At 38.8% G+C, this 17789-nt stretch overlaps 1 protein-coding gene across 1 annotated transcript in view; it reads left to right on the forward strand.

Moving 5' to 3' along the window:
* FHIT (fragile histidine triad diadenosine triphosphatase) overlaps nt 1–17789 on the forward strand; it is a 570515-nt gene that overhangs the window by 415287 nt on the left and 137439 nt on the right. The window contains exons 4-5 of the mRNA XM_084269480.1: nt 13282–13427; nt 14291–14320. Of these exons, the coding sequence (XP_084125606.1) occupies nt 13282–13427; nt 14291–14320 (176 nt within the window). The remainder of the gene's footprint in view (nt 1–13281; nt 13428–14290; nt 14321–17789) is intronic.

Here is a 17789-nt window from a genome sequence, read left to right on the forward strand (position 1 = left end):
GGGTTGCATGTGACCTGCAGACAGGCACGTTCAAGGGGACTCTGTAGAGAACACATGCTTAATTTCCAGAGCAGCAAGCATGCACATCATTTCTATGAGACTGAGTTTTATAACAGTGTACACAGCCATTACTGACGTGTTGGGAGGTCACTGAGTGATTCATATCCAGCAGCTTAACAAGAGGAAGCTGAACAAATGGCAGTGGAGATGCTTTCATTTGGAGAAGTACCAAATGTCCCTGCTCTTTCAGCCCCTAGATACAGGTTATCTACTTTGTGACCTTCAGAAAGGGAAAGACAGCCGCGTTTCTCAGCAAGACAGCTTTGATGGTGATTGTAAACCCCCCAAAAATGCTATGTGCTGTAATTTAAGGAAGAAACAGAAAGATCTAAAAATCTATTTGCTGGAACAAAGTTTGTGATACCAAATTCAACACCAGTTTCTGCCTCGCATCCAGGATGTGGTTGAAGTGCTGTCATCTTTCTTTGTTGGGTTTTTTTGGCATAATTTTTTTTTAATGATAACATGTCAGACTCAAACAAATTTTTTCTTCACTCCAGGGAACTGTCTGCTAGCAACAAGCACAGTGACATATTGTTGTTATCGGCTTGTATTATGGTAACACTGAGAGGTCCAAACCAGAGATCACAGCCCAAATCTTTGGGGGTATGTAGACGTGCTGTGAAGCACTAACAGCTACTCAGACCTTGCGTAATGAGACTTCTGGGTCTGTGATTAATTTGGAGTGCACAGCAGATTCCCACGCTGGTTCCAACAGTGGCAAGGGAAATATCTATTAATGTGAGACAAGTAGGATGTAAGGGTTGAAGGGCCGTAGAAGCAGATGCTTGTCTTGATGGCCCTTAGTCTAAAGTGTCTGATAACCTTGAACCCTGTCATTGCAGATGTCATGGGGAGCTTCATGCAGGTATTGAGGTTTGTATGGGTATTTCTGTTTGGGCCTATGCAACTGAGGCTCAATAAATTGGAAGAGAGAGTAGACGAGAGAACAGGTTCACCTCTCTACTAAGCAGGAACTCACAGATGGTGACAGTGGAAGTTGCACCTCTACAAACATCTTTTCATATCCCTTGCTCATTTGATTTATTTTTTTACTGATCTCTCAACTACAAGATGTTCAGGGTCTCCCCTTGCCAGTGACACTACCCATTTGCTTTGGAACATTTGTTTTCCTCAACAGTGACCCTGTGCTAAGGATGAACATCATTGGCTACTTTCAGAAATATCAACCAAGTAATCAAGCATGAATGTTTTTTCTTAGCAACTGAAGTTGTGCAGCAGACCATTTTGAGAGCCATATTTGCTCTTGGAGATGCCTGTTTCTGTAGAGAACTGGTCTGATGGACTTGGCTCCTTGAGAACGTGTCCTTGTTCCATGCCTCTCCTCAAAGGCTGACCAGCAAAATTATTTTGTGTCTGGTGTAGAAATGCTGCTGTGGGCAGAAAGGCAACATTGTGCCATGTGGTTCCTTGCTGAAATCAGCCCTGCAGGGGTTTTGTGATGCTGTGTGTGATGTGGTTCAGCACTTAGGGAGTGTAAGAGGGCAAATGAGAGAGAAGTGCCTTCGCCTCCTTGAGCACCTGTTAAGGAGCTAAGCATACGCTGGTTCTGGATTTGCAAATCATTATAATGACAGACTGTGACAATAAAAAGAGCCATGAAAATAGATCATGTAAAGAAGTCCTGGATTAAGGAATCCCCTGGTACACTAGGATATGATAAAACCCCACTAAGTCAATAATCTGTGCATTAAGAACTTCTCTGGTTATGTAAAGGAACTAAACCAGCTTGTTTTTCTCAGTGAGCCAGAGGAAGTGGTAGCTTGGGTATGTAATAGCATGATAAAGAGCTCTTGCTCTTCAGTAGCCCTTACGGTCTAACTTGATTTACAGATCAGATCTCTGTTGATGACAGTAGAAAGACTGTAATGATGCCAATGACCGTGTCTGAGAGAGTCTCAGTTGTGTCTTTATTCCAAGTCCACGGAAAGGAAATAATAAAAACAGATAATCACATTAAAGTAATGGTTTCAGATGACACACACACAAAATAAGGTTATTCAGAGTTAAACTGCTAGTTTGTCTTCTTCATTCTTATGTTGTTGAATATTGCAGGAGTCCTGGATGAGAGTATGAATTTATGTACCGTGCATACTGAAATGCTTAGCGATGATGTGCAGAGCTGGGAACAATGAACATTAATGACAATAATAGTATTAGAACAGCATCTACAGAGGCAATCATGACACAGGGCCCTGTTACTCTTATCCAAGAGGACTTATTATACAAGTGAAAAATGGGGCAGACCTACTTTCTGATTCCCTCCTCCTTTATAGCCTTCATTGTCTCGGGTGCTTTGTAAGCTGTGTTATACCATCTCCGCTTGAGTTTTATTTTCTATTGAAAGGAGAGCTTTGTACAGATAGTTTTATGTTGAAGATGTACTCTACATCTGCTTTACATTTTACTCAGCCCTTAAGTATGACTTCTCCAAAACTGACTTCCCAGGTGGAAAAGGGAAGACGCATCTTTGGGACCATTTCCCCCTACTATGCACACTTTGAACATGGTTGTTGATATCAAGCTTTTTGTGTTAAAGCCAATATGAAATAAGTTGTCAAAATTAAATAGCTAAAGAATAGTGGCTTAAAATAGTTTCTTTTCATGCTGGACTGCCTCTGAGCCTCTACTTTACGCAGGGTCTTTGGTATTTCCACCTCACCTTTCCCTCTATTACTGCTGAGCGAAGGCTGATTCCCTGCATTGCTGCACTAGTTGTTTTAATCCCTGAATACCTACACCTCAGGAAAGGCTATTGCTATATTCCTTTTGATTTTGAAATACCTCTGTCAGCCCTCAGTTACGTTTTCCTTGTTTGCCATTTCAGTGTCCTCATCTTCCAACTATTAATGTTTGTAAAGGTCACCACCCATCTCCTGAATGCATGGAGGGGGGGATGTGCGTGCTCCTGAGCTTCACTGGTGAATAACATAGAATTCCTAGGATTACAAAAGCACTGTTTACAGTAGGTCCTGCCAAACAACAAAATAGTAATAACATTTGCAAAACCAGTATACGAACTCTCTTAGCATCTCTCTGCTACATCTACTTCAATTGTGTATTAGACAAATGTCTGTATTGCATTGCCTAAATTCTTTATCGCGGGCTTTGCAGTTTTAAGCATCGAAAGGAACTGATAGAAATACACCAGCAGATTTATTTTTAGGTGCAGCAGCAAAGATATGATCTTGCAGGGCAAAGGTACTATGATTTGCCTTTCTGCTGTGCAAGTGTGCTGAACAGCTCTTCTGTAAGGCAGATAGAAGGTTCTCTTGTTTTTCAGATTGTTCCTAAAGCTGCTGATGTTCTTACAGAGTGCTAAGCCATTCCTGCAAAGGGATACAGAGCATTTCTTTCTTTGCAAGGGTTTCTCTCTCTCCTTTGTAATTTAGGCTCATTCTGCTCATGGAATAGTTCCCTGGAACAGCGTAGCTCATTCTGTTGCTTTAGAGGAAATTTCAGTAACTAAGCGTGCAAAATACACCATGAGAGCTTCCAACTTAAGACAAACCTAGCTCTCCATTGACTGTATTGGACAGTTTTCTGACCACTCTAACAGAACAAAGTAGAAAACCACTTCTGAGCAATTAATGGGAATCAGGTGGTTTATTCCATTTTTAAACTTTCAAAATCCCAACATACATTACAATAGTCTTTGAGGAATACACTTAGTGTATAAGGCAGTCTGAATTATCCAAATTCAGTTTACCAAAACTCCCTGTTATTCATGTTCCTCATTATCTATCAATTACATTCAAAATTACCTTCATTACCTGAAACCTTGATTATCCAAATGTATTCATTGTCCCCTGTGATACTCTGATAATTGATCTTGTACTGCATTCCTCCAGCTGATGCTTCACTGGTTATGAAATGAAGGCACTGTTAGTCTGACACGTGCTACCCCAAGCTCATCTTTCTCTATGCTGTTCAGCATAGACTTAGTGCAGAGTTATAAAGAGTATGTGTAAAGCTCTTGATCATCTGCCATCACTAGGTTGTTGGAGAAAGCTGGTTGTTACCAGCTTCTGCAGCAGCAGGTTTAACAGGTCCTTCCTTGAGAGAACTTTATTCTGGGGAAAAAAAAAAAGATGATGATGGAAGGAGTGAAACTTCCTAAGCAGCAGGATATTTCAACATCACCATAAGGCACTGGATTCTCACAGTTCCAAATCCACTGTTTCCTCTGATGATCAATCCAGTTTACCTTCAAAAATTAGGCCAGATATATCCCAGAAGGATTCACTAAATATTCATCCATTTATTTTATTGTTGTCTCCCACCATAGATGTCTAGAACAGAAAAAAAGACTCTACTTTCAAGTACCATAGAGAACAATGTCAATAATGTGTACAGTTTGTACAGAACCTTAATCCCCAACACATTCTATGGTGTCTTTCTACCAGGTTAAAGCTTGTTTCCTATAAAACTTAATGTCTGGAATATGGCATCCAGTAAATTGCAAGAAAGTAAATTTGTCATAACTAATATTTAGTAATTAGTTATTCCCTCGTTATAGTTCCTGACTCATGAGCTAGAATATAACTTCATAATGATCACATTATTTTTTGAATATGATGGTGCCTCAGCTTAATTAAGACTCAGCGCTGAAGCTTTTTCTCACAAGTTGTTTCTTATTCTCAGATGGAGAGTCCAGGATCATGAGCTTACTTTCTCTGTTTGAAGTCAGGCTTTGCAATGACGTGTTGCAATTCCAGGAGGGATAAGTCTGGTAAATTGAATTCAATGCAGTTTTCTGGTGGTGCAGCTCATTTGAACAAGACTTGTAGACAATGAGTTGCTTTGTACGATGGCAAATGCCATTGCTCCAGTGTTAAAGCTAAAAAAACCACTCTGTGTTGCTCTTCAAGTGTTGTTTGGTTGTTGCTGTCCGCTTCAGGCATGGGGTTTTTTTTCAGTGGTCTTGTATATTGATAATTGGTATATGTGCAGAGTAATTCATGTAGTTATGAGTATTTTGGTCATGTATTTAGAAATTGTATATATCATCCTGAGCAGCATACATGTAGTTCTTAGCTGAAATGGGTTGTTGTACACCAGTATTTCTTTACAGGATTTTCTGAGAACCTCATTGCAGTTGTAGATTAAGTCCTTCCATGACGGGACTGCTACATTTCCTATTTGGCCACTGGTCATTGCTTTGGGCCTTCCAAGATCAAAAGTTTAATGTGATCCCAGAATGTCATCGTGTTTCCTGGTACAGATGTAAATTTAGGTATGCAGTAAATTTCTGCCAAATGAAACTTGGATCAGAGAGGTGTTTCTGAGCCACAAACTCTCCCACGGCTATTCTCACTGTGGTTCCACTTAGGCACCTGCTATTGCCTGAGGCCGCCCCTGAGGTCAGTAGCTAGCAGAAAAGGACAAATCCTACAGTAAAATACCACTCGCTATGAGGAACTGAGCTTTTAGTGACCTACTTGACATACCCTAAAGGCATTTAAAGGGAATATCAAATATACGAAAGGCTTGTTTAAAATGAAAAGTGAACAGTTCTGAATCTCACATTTCCCTGCTGTGTCCCTCTGTCTTGTGGAGTCTCTTTACTTTGAGTAGCAGCACTTTGTACTTTGCTGTGTTATCTCTCATGATTTCGACCATAAGCCATATCCATATTTAAATTCAATGTAGTGATTTTATTTTTTTTTTACAGAAAATTGATATTTATTGTTCATTTCTTGGAACCATTTCACCTTTCATTGACGTGAAGGATTATTTTAAGTAGTTTCAGTGGGGTGAGAAGATCAGGTAGACTGGAAAAAAACCCCACTGTATAAAAGCTGCAGTGTGGTCTTGAAACACTTAGCATAGTGCAGAGATTCATGTCAAAGATTTACACTGATTGTGCTTGGGTCCACTGGAACCACTAATTCTCTGTTTCTTTGCATAAATCTGGTCTTCTGTATTAGTGTAAACATATCTGTACTGCCTGATCAAGATCAACTGCATTTAGATAATTTGTCTTATCTTAATGACTTTTTTTATTAATGATAAGATGTGGCATAGGAAGATCAAAACAATGCATTGTGTGCTGTTTTAATACTCTGAAGATTTATTTTGTTTTTATTATAATTTTATGGCATTTTCATTGGTTCTTAATAATTTTTATCATTCACAGCTAAGTTTTTCTCCCAATCTAGCAAGTACTATTTCCTCTATTATACCAAAGCAGCATTCTAAAATATATTTAAATCTAGTTCTACATGTAAGCCCTGCTAAAGCATGCTCATCCACCTTCTCCTATTATGAGATGCTCACTTTTATGCCAAATAGTCACTTTTTGAAGGAAATCTGTGGAGACTTGCTCCATCTTACTGAATAAGATTTGTCCTGGGGGAAGACATTACTTGCATTACTACAGTTTTATGTACATCCTAATTCAGTAGGTTTGGGGGGAATGAGTGGATGCATTGACGTATTATTGTCGTAATGAAGCAGAATATGCATTTGATTCATTTTTAAGGGCTTTTTGATGCCTTGTATGTATGTATATGTGCATGCACTATTTCAGTTGGTTTTGCTTCCTTCAGAACTCGCCTTATAGGCAATGTCTATGGAACTGTTATTGTTTTCCTTGCACAGAGAAATTGCTCCTGTAGCCTTCAAAATGGGAAGAATTGTTCAAGGGCAGAAAAAAGATAAATGACTGGCAGTTGTTTTTCAGTTATATTAATTTTATTAGTCATGCATTCTCCTGTGTTTTTTCTGAGCTATGGGACTTCTTCCTGTTAGCAATTAGAGCTTTTGAACAAAGAAAACTTCTGCTTAGATGCAATGATGAATTCAATACCCCTGCCTATGCTCCTCAGTTGAATCTGGGGACAATATTGTGGTGAGTTTTAATACCTGAGGCTTCATCTGACTGATTCTCTCTGCTTGGGGCACTTGATGCAAATTCATGTAAAGCAGCGTAAGAAAAGAATAATCCCTCACCCAGCTCCCCACAGCACATTATTTCTGCATTCCCATCAGCTAGTTTATGGAAGTGCAGAAGGGGTCTTTCATACAGATAGAAATAATAATTTATTGCAGTCTTCTGCAGCTGGTTCTTCTGGCCCCTGAACTCCCAGCAGCCACACCAAGGTACTGTCTTCCCACGTCAGAGAGGGCTGAACTGGCCACTGAGCAGCCTCATGCTCAAGGGACCTCATCTCTACGTGTCTCTCAAACGCTACCTGCTATTAGAAAGAGATTGTAGTGGCATCCATGGTGCTGCAGTTTATGTTAATCCAAAAATGAGCAAAGCTGTGATCTCTAAGGCAAGAATTCTTGCTGAGAGTTGCTCTGTAAGCAATCGGGGTGTTTTCAGCTGGACAGAAGCTACTGTGCTTTAAGTAATTCACCCAAGCTTATGAAGTACATGATGAAACATTGTTTCCATAGGTACCATAATTTGGGACATGCATTTTTGGGCTTTATTTTGTTGTTGTTTTTTATTTTCATGAAAACCAGTTAGTCAAAACAAAATATTATTGAAAAAGTCAGTTCTTATGATTTTCCCAAACTTAATTTATTAAGGAAATTTTTTACTAACTAAACTGCCTTTTTTGGGAAAAATGTTAGAATGCTAAAACATTTCATGAGTTTTAAAAGTTTTAGAAATTTTATTAACCACTAATATTTCATCTTCAAGATATATTTTAAAAAAATAATTGTGATTTTGACTTGTGCTGCTGTGACAGGGAAGAAGATATTGAAAAATCTTTTTAAAAGCCTGCTGAATAAGAACAGTATTTCCATCCCAATGTGAGCTATGGATTCCTGACCATGTTAACACACTGAAAATGAATAGTTTTCCTAAGTTAAAACCTTCTGTAACAAATGGCTTAGAAAACTAACAATATTGGTCAAACCCAGAGGCTTCATAAAGAAGCAATTACCCTTTCACTTGTAGATATTCTGTCTTATTCCTGTTGTATTTTATTCTTTTAAAGCCTCGTGTATTAAGAAAACCTGTCAGTTCTAATGTTTTTACTGGTTCCTCAAAAAGACAAAAGGGAAAAAAAAAGAATTTTATTCCTATTGTTAGAATGTCAGTACCTGGAGACCCTTTATTTTTTCCTTTATAAAGCTTTGAATTGTTCTGTTTGAAGTTCAAATTAAGGAATAAAACAAAAATCAAAACGGAAAGTGTGATTTCTGTATAGGAAACTAATGGACTTAACCAGGAAAAAAGTTATGTTTAGTTCTAACGCTTGTCACATAAAAGGAATTTTAACCTCTTTGGGATTTCTCTTTTTTTTTTTTTGTTTTATTTCTTTTTTTGACTCCCCAAAGTAATTTCTCCAGCATTTCAGGACTACAGAGCATGTGTACCTTTATATTTGTGCGTAAAAATTTATAATGGGCACTTTGTGGGGTTGATCAGAATCACATTGAAGGGAACACAGAGCATGGCTTAGACCTTAAAGACAGAATTGCAGTAATTTAGGCTTCAAAGTCAAAATTAGATAAAGTAAATAAAAATTGCTGCTGTGCCTTTGAATTTCAGCCTCCATTCTATTTGTATTAATGAAAAGAAAGTGTAGTGAGAGGACAAGGGCAATGGCCTTAAGGTGAAGGAGGGGAGGTTTAGATTAGACATTAGGAAGAAATGTCTATTTTTTATAATTCTTCCCTGTGAGGGTTGGGAGGCCCTGGCACAGGGTGTCCAGAGAAGCTATGGCTGCCCCTGGATCCCTGGCAGGGTTTGAGGTCAGGTTGGATGGGGCTTTAGGCACTCTGAGCCTAGTGCAAGGTGTCCATGGTGGAGAGGTTGGAACTGGATGGGCTCTGAGGTCCCTTCCAACCCAAATCAGTCTGGGATTCTACAAAAACCGCATTTGAAGTGGTCAGTATGCAGATGTTCACCCTGTGTTTTGTCAGTGAAAGAGTGAAAAAGATTTATGTAAAAGTGTGCAACCTTGACTGTTGAGGCTGGGACCTGGCACATGTATTTCACACTTGCTCTGCTGGTGTGTAGAAACTTGTTGAGCCACGCTTGCTTGGCCATGAGTCTGAGCTTTTCCAAACAGGTTACAATCTTAATAGACCAACAGGCAGAGGCTGTTAATTTGAATTATGGAGGAGGCTCACAGGCTTTGGTGCATTAAACAACCTGCCCAAGGTTGTGCAGGGAGTAGGCCACTGTGCCCAATATATAAGGACAAGTGATTTTGTTGAAATCATAGGTCATCTGTAGGTTTTAGCTCAGCTGGAAGGTAATGGGTCTGATCCACTGTTGCTTTACTGCTGCTTTATGGTTATGCACTTACACTAATATACCTGGAGTTTTAGTCTACTATCTGCTGGTACTCTTTGGAAAATACTGACATTCCTAATTGTTTAATAAATCTTTAATGGAGCTTTTAGTGTGTGTGAGGGTATGTATATTGATTTGTACATGTGTGTTTAGGTATTAGGAAAAAAGTGAGGCTGATGGGAGATACTGTAACATCTAGAGAGGATCTACAGGATCACAGAATATAATAGGGTGTAAAGGGTTTCCACTCCTTAAAATGGAGAAGTTGACACATTAAGTTGCATGTAGTCTAATGATGTGGACTGACTCAGAGAATTTGAAGGAAATAACAGCTGTGCACATCAAAGCTTAAAAATAGAAACTTCATCAGTCAGTAGCAGTTCAGAATGAATGAAGAAATCACAGAATTATTAATTACAGTGCTTTGAGAAAGGAAACATAAAGTTCAAACTTCCTGAAGACAGAATGCTGTTTTCAGTCATGCAGCATGCCTGCTGGGTATCTGCCCCTTGTCCTGATGAGCCACTCTGTAAAGGTGGGGGCTGTAGCCCAAACATAGGCACCTACTGCCATTCCAGATACCGCAAGATGACTCAGGCTTCCCACCTGCCTGACAGATATGACACAGGACATATGGGACATTCCTGCCCTTCTGGAGTGGCAGCTGGATGCCCTGAGGCATCTCAGATAGCAGTAGATGCTTCTGTCTAAGGAGTAATTGCACATAGACATAAGTACAGACTCACTTTCACTCACAGTCACCTGAAGCACATCAGTAATTCGTAGCAGTCTTTGCAGTGGGGAATTGCAGAAAGTAATGAAGAGTTTACCTAATTTTAAATTTAATAATTTTGACATGAATAGAGCATTTATCCAGATTAAAATCTGTCCAGGATATAAAGTTAAAAACTATCCTAGTATTAAAAACTATGATTTAAAGTTGCAGTGATGGTTGTTTTCTTAATGACCTCAAATGCATGAATTCATTCTAACATTTGCCTTTTTATATATTCATAGTTAAATATAACTTGAATGTTGTCCTAATTACATTCTCATGTTAATTTAGCTCTGATTCAGAATTTCTATCATTATTCTTTGTAGAATTATTTTGAAATGATGGAAAGTTCAGTGAAGATGCTCCAGTATGTGATTGTGCCTTTGAATTATTTATCACATTCAAAGACAGAAATATAGCTAAAATCTAGTTTGAGTTGTAAATGAGCCTTGGTAATGTAAGGAGGAAGTGAAAATCCTTTTTGCAGAATGACATGGTTTATGGGCACATCATTTGATATTGTGGGAGCATTTCACCACCCCCCATGAACGGAGAGCCTCACCACTAATAAACATCCCTTGCACCAACTGATAAATGCTACGTGAGCAGGTAAGATATACACAGTGTGGAAGAGGAGAGAGGGAAGTACAGAGACAATGTGCCCAAATGACAGAGCAGATTAGTGACAGAATTAAGAAGAGAAAACAGATGTCCTGCCTCAGTCACAACCAGCACTCACTGCACTCTCTTCTCCCTCTCCTCTGTGCTATGGAAACAGCAGCTCTCACAAGCAGCGTTTAGCCCATGTTTTTCACAATGCATCACAGGGACAAGTAGCACAGTGTTAATATACGGTTGTACAAACCATGATTAATGCACAAATTCATACTTGTGGCTGTGGCCCTGAGCTAGGTAGAGAGCAAATAATTGCTGGTGAGGCGTGTGTGAGTCTGAGAGGGTGAGAAACTGCTGGGAAAAAAATCTAAAGGAGAAAAGGAAACTTGTCTTAATGTAAGCAGAAGTTTTGCTAGAGGTAAGTGAGGGGAAATTCTTCATTTATAAATGGTTCAATGACCCATGATAATAAAGCAGTACTGCAGAAGAAGGATAATTATCTACTTAAGTATCAGATGCCCTAAGGGTAAAAGCTTCCCTTCTCTCCTTCTGAAAAATGAACTCAGATTAAACAAATGTCCTTTTTCCTGTTTTACTGTTGACATGGATTTCCCTTTTATGAGTAAAATTAATTAGTTTTTCTATTCCTTTATTCCTGGTATGGAAATCAGGTCTGCCAAGCAAGTTTCCAGCTCTTCCCTTGGGCCCTAAGTTCAGCCAATAGCATCCTTTATGGAGGTGCTTTGTACAGTGTGCTGGGAAGGCACAAATAAATTACTGGAGTTTTATTATGCCCAGTAGCTTGCCAAGAGGCACAGCATTTTAGAACTAAAACCCCACAAAAGTAGGATTTTTGTCCCTATGCAGGATGGGCTTATTTCCAAGTACCTGCTTTCTAAATACATATTTCTTGTTTCTTTCATTTTAATAGTGTAAGTTGTAGCAAGAGAAAAAGAGAATAGTGGTGGCATAGCTGATGCTGTACTAAAAAAAATGAGACACACATTAATACTTGCATCTGGGGCCAGTCATCTCCTGTTCTGCTGGGAGCTACGAGCTGTGGAGCTTGCTCAAAAAGTCTGCTCCCACTTTAGCAAACATCCATTACGATCTTGTCTGTCTTCATGTGGAATCTGAAAAATTATCAAAACCTGCCCCTATATCTTTACTTCTAGAAAACGCCTTTTTTTCCCTCTTTAATCAGAATTATACATGGGATTACTCCGATAAATTTGGTAAATGGAAACAAGCTGTTTCTCTGTTTAGGGAAAGAACTTATCTTTGTATGTTTTAATCTTTATTTCAAATGTCTCATGTGGTTCTTGAAAATCTGGTTGATGTAACCTTTGTGTGAACCTGTTAACTCCAGAGCACCTCCCAGACCTTTGCTGGAGTATAGAGAATATTCCTGAATACCTGCAGGCTTCAAGATGCAGTAAAAGTAAAGATGACTGTAATACAATGGCATGGAACTTAATTTTCTTCCAATAGTCCTTTGAACACTCGCTTTAATACTGAAAAAATAAGAAGTTGTTAATTTTCATAGCCTTTGGTCATGAAAGTCCAAGTGGTGTTAAAGGTGATTTTAAGGTCTTCATTCTGCAAACATAATGCTGTAAGGCAGGAAAAAAAATCCTGTCTTTGGGGAATTGAAATTAGAATCAAGTCCCATGTACTTGCCTGTTGGATTTACACAACTGAGGCTCTGCTAAGGATTCTGGACCCTATTAATAATGTTACAAAATTGACTTTCAAGTGGGGAATCTGAAATTATTAATTTCTGTGAACACAGCAGATCAGATGATTATAAATAGCGTCCGTGTACTTCTACTGTTTACTTTATGGCTTTGTTTCACTGACTCACGGAGTGCAGTCACCAAGGTAGAATAAAATCAAAGTATATTTACAGTGTTGGGAACACCACGCTTTAAGAATGGATAGTCTTAATTATCTTAATGTATTTCTAAAACCATATAGTGTACAGGTGAGCATTGTGAATGGTAAGTAATGTGATGTGGGAATAAATGGTCTGCTATTATCAGCATAGCATCAGCTTTTCACATTTAGATACTTCAAATTAGAGGTGTGAGATCAAGATTTTCAAAAATATGTTGCACACGTGGAAAAGCATCACAAAACTGCTGCCTCAGATCCCACATCCAAACCCATCTTAAATTCTTTTGGTTTTCCCCCATTTTTAATTACAAAAGGAAATGTGTGTGACTTTCAGAGATGTCAAATACAAGTATCTCTCCATCAAAATGTTACCTTGGAGTCTGAACGCTTTGCTTTCCTGTAGATGTCTCAGTAGTAACAAATGGACTTCAGTCATTTTGCCCATGTCTGAGGGATTTGAGAAGGCTTCTTCTGAACAAAGCATCAGGTGATTCTCTGTATCATGTTTTAGTTGCTTTTGCTGTAATCCTTGGAGAGGAAGAGTTTAGGTAATTCAAAGGTGAACAGAAATGGGTTATATGCTAGGGATTGAGACGCTTGTCCTTCTGGACCACTGAGACTTGTGTTTGTGCCTTGACAATACCACCTTCAGATGTCCTTGTTTGTCCTCTGCGGCCGGTGGAGCGTTTCCGTGACTTGAGTCCCGAGGAAGTGGCCGATTTATTTCACATGGCGCAGAGGGTTGGCAACGTGGTGGAGAAACACTTCTGCGGCACCTCGCTCACCATTTCAATTCAGGTGTGTAAACCAGTCAACTAAAAAAAAAGTTTAATGGTTTGTTTTATCAAGCTTTCAACCTTCTTCCCCAGTCCAATGACAAAAGGATGTTCACATTTCAAGGGGCAATAAATGCAAAATGATAATAGTAAAAAAAGCAGCACGGTAACTGCATTGCAGTCTGCCAGGTTTGCCATTGAAGAAAACTGAAAGGCAAACCAGCAGAAAAGTGTAGATACTTAAAAACTTCAAAGCTTTAGAATAAGCCTGTGTACACTCCCAAACATGGTATTCGCTTGTCAGTGTTTCAGCAAATAGTCTTCCTTCAAAGAATCATTTGCAGGATTGACCTAGGGAAGGCAGCACATCTCCCTGTACAGCAAGTAACCCACTGCTTCTGTTGGAAACAGGTGATTCCAGCTCACAGCTTGTTATATGCAGGGAGAGGGATATAGCCATGTAAATATGTTCTCAATTCTGACCTTTCAGTTACTTGTGCTGGGTGGTTCTATGTCAAAAAGAACTCTGTTTAAAGCAAGTCAGGAGACTAAGCCCAATTCATTAGAATAAGAATTCAATAATTTCTCACTTGCATGTCTGATTATGTATTCACAAGGATCAGAAATATATTGCTAGCTATTAAAAAATATGGTCTGAAAGAATGGAAAATAACGACTGTTGTTTTTCTGGTCTAAGATAGAGTTTCTCACTTTGCATTGGGCTGATATGGAGAGGTGCCCTGTCCAACAACTTTGTGTTGAATGGGCCCCAGGTAAATTAACATACAATGAAGTTGGATGTAAACGTCTATTGAGTAAGATTTCTGAATCCATGTATGACCCTTCCTATCTCCCCTCAATTGAGACTTCTCCTTTTTCTTACAGGATGGCCCTGAAGCTGGACAAACGGTGAAGGTGAGTGCTTATTATGAAGAATACAAATTAAGAGACAATTATAAGAACTAATAAAAGATCAAAGCTAGTCATCTGCAGACCACTTCTGTATCATTATTTTATCCTTGAGATCAAAAATATCCCAAGTGTACAATAGCTGTAAATACTTTTTATTGAAATTGAACAGGATAATGTTTACAGGTTTTATTTCCAGACAAAAAAATTCAATCACAAAAATATATTTTCTAAGCTGCTGGCTGTATTTATGCAAGAAAAACCTTAGAAAAGAAGCATCTGTTAAAGGGTTTTTTATTTGTTTTATGGAGAAAATATTGCCCTTCCATTCATAATCTCTTTGTTTGTCTTTTTATTGCCTAATGAGTTGTAGCTAATTATAGGAACCGTTAAACTGAACCACATTATGAAAATATACCTTTTGTCTATGTTTTCTCCCTACACATTCATATCACATTCTTGTTACTGAAGTTCAAATGTAATGGAGCCAGTGAAGCTTAAAAACTTTAAGTGTACTTCTGAAAAAAAAGGCGGGGGTGGCGGAGAAGAGAAGGATTTATGATTATACTCTCCACTTGAGTAATAACATAGATAACATCCAAGATGGCTCTCCAGCCATGTTTCACTGCCTCGTAATGCAAATGCAAATGTATGTGTAGTTAGATTATATGCCTGAACATTAGATAAAGGCTACTTTTTACATTTGGAATCAAAGGAAAGTCAAATATGGCTAAGGGTTAGCACTTTGTAAAATCAAATTAGATGTCTCAAAGAAACTGTTTAGGTTGATTAAGATAACTGTACCAACCAAATGATAGCTTATAGAAACATTTCCTTCTTTCCCGTTTCCTGTATTGACCTTATTTTTCCAACTTCTTTTTGTTGCCTGCTTTGAATATTTAACAGAGAGGTAGTAGGGAGGGAGAGGAAGAAATTAGAAAATCTCCAAGCTTTGGGAAGCTGTGTGATGATGAAGGGAATGTGTACAATTTACTTCAGTATGGCAACAAAGTAGATTCCTTGGCTTTTGACCTGGAGTGTGTTGAGTGGGTTTCACTGGGAATGCTTATTGACAGGTAAAAGTCTCGGTTTAATTACTTTATGAAGTAAATTTTGTCATGAACACTAACGTGTTTTTAAGCAGATCACGTGATTTTTTTTAATATCTTGCACCAATGCTTTTTTTTTTTCTGTGTAAAGAAAAGCTTTATAGGGATGACTCTATAAAATGTAATAAAAAATGGGAATATGAATGAGTAAAGCTAGATGTAAAACTTCACATCTGTGATGGCCAGGAGGCTTGCATGGATGAATAAAGAGCTCCTAGAAAAACTGAAACACAAAAAGGAAGCCTACAGAAGGTGGAAGCAAGGGCAGGTAGCTTACGAGGAATAGTAGCCAGGGATCGGGTTAGGAAGGCTAAAGGTTGGCCAGGGATTTCAATGGCAACAACAAAAGCTTCTATAGGTATGTCAGTGATAAAAGGAAGACTAGGGAAACTGTAGGCCCTGTCTGGAATAGGAGATCTGGTTACCTGGGATATGGAGACAGGTGGGGTGCTCAATGACTTTTTTTTTGCTGCAGTCTTCACCAGCAAGTGCTGTAGCCAGACTGCCCAAGACATAGAAGGCAAAGGTAGGAATTGGGAGAATGAGGAACCATCCACTGTAGGAGAAGATCAGGTTCAAGACTATCTAAGGAACCTGAAGTGCTGAGGGAACTGGTAGACAAAGTTGCTAAGCCACTATCCATTATATTTGAGAAGTCATGGCTGTCTGGTGAAGTTTCCACTGACTTAAAACATAAGCCCCCATGTTTAAAAAGAGAAAAAAGAAACTACAGGCTGGTCAGTGTCTCCTCTGTGCCTGGCAAGCTGTGGCTGCCTCAGGATCCCTGCAGTGTTCAAGGCCAGGTTGGACAGGGCTTTGGACAAGCTGGGCTAGTGGAGGGTGCCCCTGCCTGAGGCAGGGGGTTGGAACTGGATGATCTTTGAGATCACATCCAGCCCAAACCATTCTATGATTGTGAACAGTAACAAATACCTGTGTGGGTCTTTAAAAGGCAATAAATTCTGAATTGTTTTGTATTTGTACTGAAGAGAAAGAGAATTAAGCCTTAATCTATCCAGTACATTGCAAAATGGTAGCCACATTCATGCTTCCCTCTCACACTTTTAATAAGCAATGAGATGAAAATGACCCACTCCAACAGCTGTGGACCCCTAGACTCTGTAATAAAGAGTGTGTATTCCTATATCAGAGGTTGGCAGTTTGCGTTTCTCTGCTTTTCAGCATCATTGGGCAACACTGTACTTTATCATCATCACTTTAGGATGTTTATCATCTAAAAATGCCAACAACTATTTTCTTTAGAGAACTTAGAGCTTTCAAAACTTGAATTGGGGAAGAAATTACTATGATCAAGAATTTCTTTAAAGTGAACAATAAGGTGGATACAGAAATAGCTGGTTCTATTTAAACTGTTTAGAATCAGAAAGTTTGAAAAAACACCTATGTGATCTACAAATAATATATGAACCTTAAATTCAATGCTTCGTGTGTTTCTGTATGTGGTTTTCTTCATGTATCAGAGTGCACAACAATCTGATCTTCCTCTAAGGGAAATTTTAATTAGAATCTCTGGAACAGACTAAATATTAGAAAAACATTTTAATAGTAAGAATAGCAAAGCATCACAATAAATATCTAAGGGACTTTGTGGAGACTGTTTTGATAGGGTAGCCAAGCGTATGTCAGGAGCTAATTAGCTGTAGCTGATCTTGCTTTGAATGGGGTCACATACCAGATGGCTTCAAGACTTCTTTCCATTTGTATTATTTTTTAATTCTGTATACCTGTATAAATGTAGGCTACTATATCTGCTATGGAGCAAAAGAATTACAGGAAGCAGGGGAAGAGGACTGGTTGTTAAATTTGTCAGTGCAAACCACTATGATATGGGAAGAGCTCTCTGCCTAGCTGAAGACAAAAACTGACTGAGAAATAATATCTGAAAAAGATTAAGAAATTCTTTGTCAACAAGAAAGAATAGTTATCCATGTCCAAGAAAAATCTCAGACCTCAGTTTGAGTATGAGTCTCAGGTTGTCTTTGCTATTGGAGATGCTGGAAACTGGACGTGCAGTGCATGTACTGGGTTTAAAGATTACCCTTTCAGTGTGATTTGGGTTAGAAATCAATGCTAAGATTGTCTGCTGTGTTCATTGTGTTGGTGTGAAACCTGTTGGTGTGTGCAGGTTTCAGTTAGATGTACCATGTACTGCAATGTCAAGGTACTTCAGTGGTACCCCCTGGACTAGAACCTTCCTGGTTACCTAATGGGAAGCTGTTTATAATCTGACATGGAGGTCTGTTATTGCTGCACTTTGTTCCACCTCTGAAGCCAGGCTAGCAGAGGCTTCAGGACAGCATTTTAGACAAGCTTAGCTTTTCAAATTCCCCTGTGTTTTTGCATTT

Source organism: Gallinula chloropus, assembly GCF_964237585.1.
Source record: "Gallinula chloropus genome assembly, chromosome: 12".
NCBI classification, from domain to species: Eukaryota; Metazoa; Chordata; class Aves; order Gruiformes; family Rallidae; genus Gallinula; species Gallinula chloropus.